Source organism: Octopus bimaculoides, chromosome 11 (assembly GCF_001194135.2).
Source record: "Octopus bimaculoides isolate UCB-OBI-ISO-001 chromosome 11, ASM119413v2, whole genome shotgun sequence".
In the NCBI taxonomy this organism is placed as follows: domain Eukaryota; kingdom Metazoa; phylum Mollusca; class Cephalopoda; order Octopoda; family Octopodidae; genus Octopus; species Octopus bimaculoides.
The window spans coordinates 28,763,922-28,774,637 of record NC_068991.1 but is presented as its reverse complement, the minus strand read 5'-3'; the positions used below and the strand labels follow the sequence as shown (position 1 = coordinate 28,774,637).

Sequence of the window (10,716 nt, the reverse complement as noted above, 5' to 3'; positions counted from 1 at the left end):
AAGTGATAATTATCAGAAGTTCATTTTAATGTGTATTTTTATAGCCCAGTTTTCTATAAAAGAGGACGTACCATATTTTGAATCTGTGAAAATAGAAAGAAAATTGTAAGTAATTATTAAATTAGATTAATATAGTTAATTTTCATAATTTGATTAACATTTTGTTGTTAATAAATCCAGGAAGTTAAGGTGGCAACCTGGCAGAATCATTAACATGCCTTGCAGCATTTCGTTCATCTTTATTATTCTGGGTTCAAGTTCTGCCAAGGAGTGTGAGAGTGAGAGAGAAGGAGGAGGACTGAGTGAAATAATAGATAACCACTTCCACTAACTATGGTGTCCTGTGGTGTGTGGAACTGAGTGATGAAGAGAGAGAGAGAGAGAGAGAGAGAGAGAGAGATAAAGTGTTTTGTAGAGGTAACTTTAAAATCATATAATACATTATTGTGACTGGAAGTGAAATAACTTAGCAAAGTAGCCATAGTTGTTATTTTTTAAAAATTTGCAATAGAATTGAAACTAAACAAGTAAATAAAAACAGTGTGTATGTTCTATATATCGTTTTGTGCACCTTAATTGTATATAATGTAGAGTAATTATGATAAAATACTGTGTAATAAGGAATATGCAATCATATATTGATCTTGCAGGAAAATCATATATTGATCTTGCAGGCAAATCATATATTGATCTTGCAGGCAAATCATATATTGATCTTGCAGGCAAATCATATATTGATCTTGCAGGCAAATCATATATTGATCTTGCAGGCAAATCATATATTGATCTTGCAGGCAAATCATATATTGATCTTGCAGGCAAATCATATATTGATCTTGCAGGCAAATCATATATTGATCTTGCAGGCAAATCACAGATACCTTCCAGTAGATGGCCCTGCTCAATTTGTAGGAAAGACATAAGTGGAAATTCCATAAGATGTACCTGGTGCAAGCTATGGACACATGAGAGGTGCAGCAATATCAAAGTAAGGTTAACTGGGAAAATGGCTTTTGTGTGTAGAAGGTGCACAAGTACAATAAACACTAAAAATGTACAGAAAATATACTCCATCAAATACCAGTGGCATAAGGCACTCTACTGACTAAGTCCGTAGAGGAGGTGGATGTCCCAAGAGTGTAGCTGCAAAAATAAGAATAGGCTGAGCAAAGTTCAGAGAGCACCTTCCTCTGTTGGTAACAAAGGCCTCTCCCTCAGATGAAAGACAGTCTGTATGATGTCTGTGTGTGAATAGCTTTGTTACTCAGCAGTGAAACATGGGCTGTGACCACCAAGGACATGCGTAGGCCCAAAAGAAATGAAGCTAACATGCTTTGCTGGATGTGCAATGTCAGTGTGTATGTACAACAGAGTGTAAGCATCTTGAAAGAAAAGTTGGACATAAAAGCATCAGATGAGATGTGCAAGAGAGATGACTGCACTGGTATGGTCAGATGATGCATATGGATGAGGTCAGCTGTGTAAAGAAGTGCTGATCTCTAACTGTGGAGGGAATCTGTAGAAGAAGTAAACCCAGGAAGACATGGGATGAGGTGGTGAAGCATGATCTTTTGAGTGTTGGACCTCATGGAGGCAATGACTAGTGACCGAGGCTTTTGGTGATATGCTGTGCTTGAGAAGACCTGACAGGCCAAGTGAAATTATAGCCGTGGCTGATGTCGGTGTCACATAATTGGCACCCGTACCAGTGGCACATGAAAAACACCTTTCAAGCATTGGGCCTCACTAAGGCAATATGGCTGATGCTGGTGTTGTGTAACTAGACCTGTGCCAGTGGCACGTAAAAAGCACCTTTCAAGCATTGGGCCTCATAGAGGCAATGACAAATGACCAAGACCCTCAGCAATATGCCATGATACTGGTGTCATACTAGTGGCCCCCATGCTGGTGGAATATAAAAGCATCCATTACACTCTCGGAGTGGTTGGCATTAGGAAAGGCATCCAACCATAGAAACCATGTCAAATAAGACTGGAGTCTGGTGCAGCCCCTCAGCGTACCAGCCCTGGTCAAATCATCCAACCTATGCTAGCATGGACAACAGATGTTAAAATGATGATATATACATGGTGATGATGATGGCTGTCTACTCGTCACCAAGGAAGACCATCACTGACCATTGCTCATACAAAATGCCAGGAATGCCTGTGCATAAGGTTATCACACGAGCTGTCTGCTTCGTCCAGGTATGTATCTGCAGCTTCCATGCTTGCTGTGGCACCCTCCTACTCAACAGGGCATTGGATAGTTACCTTTCTGGTGATTGCACAACCTAAAATTTTAGGTCCAATAAGGCTTGCACAACACCTCACCATACTCACAGAGCTTTTCCGCTCTACTCACATGATCCAGAGGCAAGCCAGGGCAAGATATCCAGTGCCTGTGTGGGTTGCAGACTCATAAATGTAGGAGCACTATGATCTCAAACACCAGTAAAGAATCTCCAAAATGTTAAATGCCATTCCCCACATACCTGATTTTATATCACAGTAACCTTCCTCTAGAGACATGCTTTAACAAAAACATGCATCACATGCATACATACAAGCACACATACATTATGATTTCAATTAGGCATAGCAATGTTAATAACTAGTTGTTTAAAACTCAATATACATATGCTTCAAAATAAAGCATTAGTATGTAATATAAATTACTGAATGACATGATAACTGGAATTACACAATCAAATGTGTTAGCTTGCAGCTGTTTCTGCTATAAGAAGCATGGTACTCAGAACTGAGTGTTTGTGCAAAATCTTATAAGCTTCCTTGGAGCCATTAAATATTTTTTAATAACTTCAAGGAAGCTATAAGATCATACACAAGCACTCAGCTCTGAGTGCACTGCTTTTTATAGCAGGAACAGCTGCAGTTGATTGTGTAATTCTTGTTACCTTGTCATTCAGGAATTTATGTATATCTTTTATCTTTTACTTGAACTGCAGCCATGCTGGGGCATCACCTTAAAGGGTTTAGTCAAACAAATTGACCCCAGTACCTATACATATATTTGTGTGTGTTTTTCTGTCTGATTCTGTTCCCCCACCACTGGTTGACAGCTGGTTTGGTGTGTTTAAATCACCGTAACTTAGTGGTTCTATAAAAGAAAATTAAGTACTGGGGTCAATCCATTTGGTTAAAAATTCTTCAAGGCAGTGCCCCAGCATAACCACAGTCTAATGACTGAAACAAGTAAAAGATTTACCCTTTAGAATTTAAACCGACCATATCTGGCCCAAGTATTCAACCTGTTTTACGTTCAAATCTGCCAGATTTAGCTTCTCACACCCACCCTTCAATGTCATTCTAAAAATAAACAGTTGCATCACTAAGATCTTGAAGTTACAAGAAAATGAATGATTAATTCAAAACAATGTAAATAAATAAGCATGACATTAAACAGAGTAATCTGAATGCTATGGAATTTGATTAGTGTTTGTGTATTTTTAAATGGCTAATACATATCTTCCTCACTATAATTACTAAATAATTGCAAGAAATCCTATTTATTCATGTCACAAAATGATATGAATATATATAAAGTGTGTCATTTTAAACAAATTTTTATTACTTTTAATTAGGAAAAGACCAGCAATCAATGCTCTTATCAAGTGAGTATTTCAATAACTACTTTAATCCATCTCATTTTGCTTAATTGTGAAAATTTAGCTAAAACCTTTCTTTTGTGGCTCTTTGCTTTTTGGATTACCAAGGTTGACATTGCCTTTCACCCAATCAGTGTCAATTAAGTGAAAGACCAGTCACATACTGGGGTCAATCTAAATGAGTAGCATTGTTAGAAATTAATAATATTATGTTTGTTGTAAAGTTTTCTCCAAAAACTAACAATGTAACTTCACAAACATTGTTTTTATGGTGGGGAAGCTCCATCATGACAGTTTTCACAGGTCTGCCATGGCTGGAATAGGAAATGGAAAAATAATCTAGAATGACCTCAGGACACTGAACCTTTCAAACGAGATGACAAAGGACTGAAATACCAGACACCTTGCTGTACTCAAGAAGACCTGTTCTCTGCAGCAGAAGTGTTAAGGCTGTTTCCCCTGTTGAAGAGGATTGGCCTGCAAGAGTCCTGTGCTGGTGTCATGTAAAAAAGCACTTGTGCCAGTGCCATGTAGTAGCACTCATGTGGTGCCACCTTAAAAGCACCCAGTACATATTGTAAAGTGGTTGGCATTATGAAGGGCATCCAGGTATAGAAACCATGCCAAATCAGACTGGAACCTGATGCAGCTCTCCAGCTCTGGTTAAACCGTCCAACCCATGCCAGCATGAAAAACAGATGCTAAATGATGATGATGATGATGAGTCTTCAGACAGATTTGATCTGAATGTTTCTAACAGAAAAGATTCCATTTAAAGTAGCCAAGGGCCAGGTGGAGGTCTGCACCTAAGCAACAAATTAATTTTACCAACCAGCATCAAGGACAGGCTAATTTCTCAATCTTCCACACAATTTTTATGTAATCAATAGCATTTACAGTCAAATCTATGACAGATTTTTGTCTCTCCCATTTCACTCATAATCAAATCTATGGTAAAACAATTGTTTGCCTAAGGTGCTGTGCAGTAGGATTGAACTTTTAATCTTACAGCTATACATCTCAGATCTGAAGGTTTTTCTCACAAATTCAGTCTGTAAGCCCAAGTCAACATGTCTCTTTAAATTCCTTATTATAAGCATTACATTTTCCTGCTTTCTGGTGGGCAAGCTATAAAAGACAACATTCTGTTCTTTACCTCCTTTAAATTTATTGTTTTCTGTTTTGTAAAAATAAGGTGCTAATTTATCTTAAATTGCTGCTTGGAAATATATGCACACTAATACTTCCCAATGATGTGTTTGCAGCCAAAGATCTCCGGCTTTAATCTCAGTGTTTCCAGAACCTAAAGAGAAGTCAGCATGGCTTTTTGAGAAGAGAAAGAAGGAAACTTGGAGCAGGTAAGTCATGTGCCTTTTTATTTGTTACGTAAATAGGTACATGTAGAATGGTGACAGGGTGGCAAGCCATAGATAGTTATGTACAGATAATGATATAACAAAGAGCAGCAGTCCTTACACAACTGGGTACAGACAGTGTGTTAATAGGAGTGGCAAGCCACCCATAGATGGGTGCAAACTGTGTACTATTGGGGTGGCAGAGATAATATAAATGGGTAAGAAAGATTATCATAACAGCGGTGGCAGAACAGGATACAGATTCTGATATCAGGGTGACAGATCCCATATATCAGGGTACATATAGGGGTGGCAGTGGTATGTGCATATTCCATTAAAGCTGTATCAGTAGTAATGTTTGTGTGTGTATTTCATTAAAGCTGTACCATCAGTAATGTGTGTGTGGGAGCATTCTTATGTGTTTCACAAAAGTGAAGTTTTCTGTCGCTAATATTTCAGTTATAACAATGCTGCTATTCAAGCCAAAAGGTTTTTTGACGAAGTAAAGGCTTTAGAAAGCAGTCCTGACTTTTTATCTGAAAGGTATGTAAGATATATTTCTCTGCTATTTCATGCACACTTTGCAGTGACAACCTTAATAATACATGACACATAATGAATTTGGAAATCCTGGCTTGTTTACTATTACAATAATTAACATGCCAAGTGTATTATTATGCCATTATATTCTTGATTTATACAATATCAGAAGTTTTAATATGATAAATAATCATAAATGTTATTTTTGTATTTTTTTTTCTTCGTCTTAAAAGATATGGTATCCTTGGAGAACCTCTGAATAAATTCACTGCTGGACTGGTTCCAGTTGAATCAGAAACCGATCAGGACGAAGAAACTAATAATTCAAGTCAGAGCAAGTAAGAGTTTCAAAACAGATATAATATTTTTGACCAAAACTTTCTCCTTACAATTTATGGTTGCAAGGAAGTTTTTAAATGATTGATTATATGAAATATCAAAGAAAAATCAAATATAGCACAAAGATGGGTAGTTTACAAACTAAAGTCCCCTAATTCCTCAGTCTTTTAAGGATTTTCTTAGGTTTTCTTTATATTATTACTTTGATATATACATGGACGCCCATATACAGTTCTGTATTTATTCCACAAATGGATCATTACTGCTTATGTGGAAAGTGTGATGGAATTCAAGTGACATTGAAGATTCCAGTTAGGCTGAAACATCCAAAGTTGTTGTTGCTGACATTTAGCTCTGGATTAGACTTGAAAAAGGAGATAAATTATAATGAAACACTTTTCCAGCCGTAATCACACTGGCATTTTTTCTGGGATGGTGTTCCTTAGGCAACATTACCTGCATGACTTATTTTTAGACAGTGGGGTGTAATTTATGGAGATTTGGCCACCAGTTCTAGAAGGTCAATTAAATAGACACTTCCTCATTAGACTACCAATGGTAAAATAATTTTGATCATCAACTAATATTTATTTTTTCACCACATATCTTTATTATCCCAAACATTAAAAATATTTTCACCTACTTTCAAATTTATATTAGTGAGAACAACTTAGGTAAGGGTCATACTATAGCATGTCTGTAAATATACATAGTTTAGGTGAAGGGTAGACATTCTATATTACTTGTGTATGATGGGTGATGCTACATGGTCATGAGAGATTGGCATTGAACCCAAGGGATATGCGAAGGTTGAAAAGAAATGAAGTAAGCATGTTCCATTGAATGTTTAATATTAATATGCACAAGTGATAGTACAGATGAGCTCAGAGATAAACTGGGTATAAGGGGAACCAACTGTAGTGTACAAGAACAAAGATTGTGTTGTTATAGAAATATAATACATATAGAGGATAACAGATAGGTACAAGTTTGGCAGGAGTTCGAATTGGAAGGAATTAATGAGAAAAGAAGACCAAGGCAGACATGGGCCAGAACACAACAAATAGCTAGATGCTGTGTTGGAAAGGATCCCTCAAGCTCATGCCAAGCATGGAAAAGTCTGCGTAAAAATGATGATTGATGATAGCAACGATAATGATGACGTTCTTGAATATTCTGATGGCGATACAGTTATCCATATCAAAACATTTTCCTAAAAGAAACTTAATGTGTATAAACAATTCAAAAATAGACTCAATTAGTTTGCTGTGAAAACAAGGAAAATTCTAATGCATTAGATTCTTCCCTTTGTCAGAAACCAACCCCAATTACTTTGAGTTTCACTCTTTGCTTTATTAATTAATGTGTAGATTATTGCCAACCAATGATTAGAAGCCCAGGATAACACAATGATGCACTTTCTCTTGCAGACTAAGAAGTAGTGAAGCAATAGAGTGACAGAGATTAAAAGGTAAACTAATTTCATAATTATAACACTTTATATAAATTTTTGAATAAATATAACATCTATGTTGGATGAAAAGGAATCATCATTTTACATTAATCTCATGAGAGAAATTCCCTTGATGTCTATAGATCCTTCCTAATTTACAGGGTGGAGAACCAAATCTTGGAAAATAATAAATAATTCACCAAATTGTTTATTTTACAACCAGCAGCCTGACAAATATAATTTTAACACAAGTTTATAGGGGTATCAAGAGACAATTTATTTAATATGTCTATCTTCATTGTCCACCACAGCCTACACACACCACCTGAAGGCATCACAACTCTTCATGATGAAGCATTCAGACATGTCCCACTCTTCCCTCAAGACTTGCTTAAGATGATCAACACTTGGATGCAAAGTTCTGATGGTAGAGGGCTCCAATTTGCCCCATACAGCATAGTTCATGGGGTTCAAGTCTGGGCTGGAAGAAGGCCAGAAGTTGGCAGGTTAAAAGTCGGTGAAGTTGTCTTCGCAGAATTTCTGCACTTTCTTTGTCATATGAGCAGGAGCACCATCTTGAGTCCACACATAATTACCATTGGGGTAGTTAGACTTCAGCCAAGGCAAAACCCTATACCACAGGACTTCATAATAAACTTCGCCTTCACCTTTTCTCCCAGACTTGAGAAAATGGAGTGGCATCTTTTTTCTGTCAGATGCCATGAATCCGAGTACTATGACACGAGCTGGGTGCTTGATCCTAAAGACGGCCTTTACTTCGGAAGATGACTTACCACTGTATTGATCATTGCTATGGTTTAAAATAGCATCAACAGTAAAGATTTTGACAGTCTGTCCATTTTGCTTCAGGTATCACAACACTTTTTTGGCCCTTTCACGCTTTCTAGCTTTCATTGCATGGGTCAATAGGTGTCTGGGATCCTCACATATGACTCCAACTGTAAATCAGTGTGTGCAGCAGTTCTGATGGTCTTTGGATCAACTTTCCTGTCCATGGACAGTTTTCTCATGGATGTTGTTGGATCTTTTGAAATTTTGGCTTTGAGAGCTTTAAGAAATGCATTATCCTGTTTTTTATTTATGCCTCCACTTCTTTATTTTCTCTTGATGCCTCTCATATCCAGCATTTGGTTCTTAACATAGTAGGCAGTGCTCACAGAGGTCCCGACAATCTTAACAATACATCTAATTGCAACCCCAGCACAAAGTAAATCTGCAATGCATTGTCTCTTGGCTTTTTGAGTGGACATGCTAGACCGTATGATTAGAACTTCTGTTTAAATTAACTCTGTATAGCTCCACCCTGAAATAGAAAACAATATTTTAGTATTTACACACAGGAATATATGAAAAATGCTTCCAAAATATTCCAAGTTTTGCTTCCCCACCCTGTAGTTTTAACCTTTTTAATATCAATCCACCTGAGACTGCCCTTGGTTCTATGACACAAACATTTTCATTTAAATTAAAACATTCCATCAAAATTTCTTGTTAATTTATATTCCAAACACCAGCGTAATAAGTTATCTTAGTCTCAGGTGTGGCTGTGTGGTAAGAAGTTAGCTTCTCAACCACATGGTTCCATGATCATTCCTACTGTGATGCACCTTTGTCAAGTGTCTTCTACTATAGACTTGGAGTGACCAAAGCCTTGTAAGTGGATCTGGTAGGTGGAAAATGAAAGAAGCCCATCACACATAACTATGTGTGTTTGTCCTCCACTGCCACTTGACAACTGATGATGGTTTGTTTATGTCCCTGTAACTTAACAGTTTGGCAAAAGAGACCGATAGAATAAGTGGCAGGCTTAAAAGTAAGTACTGGGGTCAATTCATTCAACTAAAAATTCTTCAAGGTGGTACCCCAACATAACCGCAGTCCAATGTAAAAGATTATTTTCAAAAACAAAAAAATATCAAAATAAAGAAAGCATATTTCAACAGAAGTATTATGACTGAAGAGTTAAAAGTAACTGAGCATCACTGATGCAATTGATGTTTATTCTGATCTCTTGTAATTAGAATAGGATTGGGTGGGTAATGTGTGAAATAGGTTCCAGAGTGGGTAGTCTTGGATAGAGGGCATTTATTTAGTCAATAAAATGGGGCCAGTAGCCATGACCTCTGGACAGCTTGTGAGGTTAATGTTTGTGAACCTTTTACATGTTGGTATCATTAGGGAAAATATGGAAAGGGTAGGTGTTCCAGAGGGTTGCAGTTTTGAGAAGAAAGAATTAAGTAAAGTCCTTAGTGTGGACTAAGAAAGAAAAAAAGAAAAAAAAAAGGGGCATTAAACATGGAGTATTTTGTCCTGAGAACCAAACTTAATAAACCCAGGTCTCTATTTTAAAGAGAAAGAATTCAATTAACACTTTTATTACCAAATTTCTGTTGAAATACATGACATTTATTTCAATTAATTTTGAAAAATAATGAAGAATTTAGTAAAATAGCTAAGTCATTAAGCTGGTGTTTGGAATATAAATTAGCACAAAATTTTGATTGAAGATTTTAATTTAGGTCATTTTAAAATAAGAAATTTGGATCAAAGAACCAAGGGCTGTTTATGGCAGCTTAGTTAAAATGTGTCATATTGAGTAGTTCTGCTAAGTATAGAGACAGCCCTTTGTTGGTTTGGTAAATCAAATGTTAAAAGTAATAAACCATGTTTAATGAAGATAAAATATGATCACTTGAAACATTTAAAACTGATTGTGTGTTAAACAAAGTCAGAAATGAAATCCTTTAATTTGTATCACAGACATTAACTAATTCTAATGCCAGTTCTTTGATTTATTTCAGAAAGAAGTCCACTCAAAGAATAAAGTAATTATTGAACCAACATAAACAATTTTCGTAAGAGGAACACATAAGTAGGAAATTCAATTAGAAACTAAAAAATAAAATTAACACAAATGATATTTTTTATTGTAATTAGATTTTATCTACTTTTTAGATAACTTTTTTTCGGTTTTTAACGTTAATGAAATCAATCCTTTGGTATTTTTGTGAAGTTTAATTGTTTTACACTATGGTAACTTCACAGTTCAAAATCACTGCCATTGTGTTCTTCACTGTAGTTAGTCTTTTATATGACAAAGGGGAGGCCTAGCACGTACTAACTTCAGTAGCACATTCTAAACTGGAAAGATACATCATCATCATCATCGTTTAACGTCCGCTTTCCATGCTAGCATGGGTTGGACGATTTGACTGAGGACTGGTGAAACCGGATGGCAACACCAGGCTCCAGTCTGATTTGGCAGAGTTTCTACAGCTGGATGCCCTTCCTAACGCCAACCACTCAGAGAGTGTAGTGGGTGCTTTTACGTGTCACCCGCACGAAAACGGCCACGCTCGAAATGGTGTCTTTTATGTGCC

At 36.6% G+C, this 10,716-nt stretch overlaps 1 protein-coding gene across 3 annotated transcripts in view; it reads left to right on the top strand.

The window, feature by feature from the left end:
• Positions 1 to 10,256, top strand: part of LOC106874264 (protein phosphatase 1 regulatory subunit 36) — a 50,551-nt gene extending 40,295 nt beyond the window's left edge. For 2 of the 3 annotated variants that reach the window (XM_014921924.2, XM_052971661.1), the window contains exons 12-18: positions 45 to 105; positions 3,605 to 3,634; positions 4,894 to 4,986; positions 5,443 to 5,526; positions 5,757 to 5,861; positions 7,293 to 7,333; positions 10,138 to 10,256. In XM_014921924.2, the coding sequence (XP_014777410.1) occupies positions 45 to 105; positions 3,605 to 3,634; positions 4,894 to 4,986; positions 5,443 to 5,526; positions 5,757 to 5,861; positions 7,293 to 7,320 (401 nt within the window). In that variant the 3' untranslated portion in view covers positions 7,321 to 7,333; positions 10,138 to 10,256. The remainder of the gene's footprint in view (positions 1 to 44; positions 106 to 3,604; positions 3,635 to 4,893; positions 4,987 to 5,442; positions 5,527 to 5,756; positions 5,862 to 7,292; positions 7,334 to 10,137) is intronic. The other variant, XM_014921925.2, reaches the window with a different exon arrangement.
• The last annotated feature ends 460 nt before the right edge of the window (positions 10,257 to 10,716 follow it).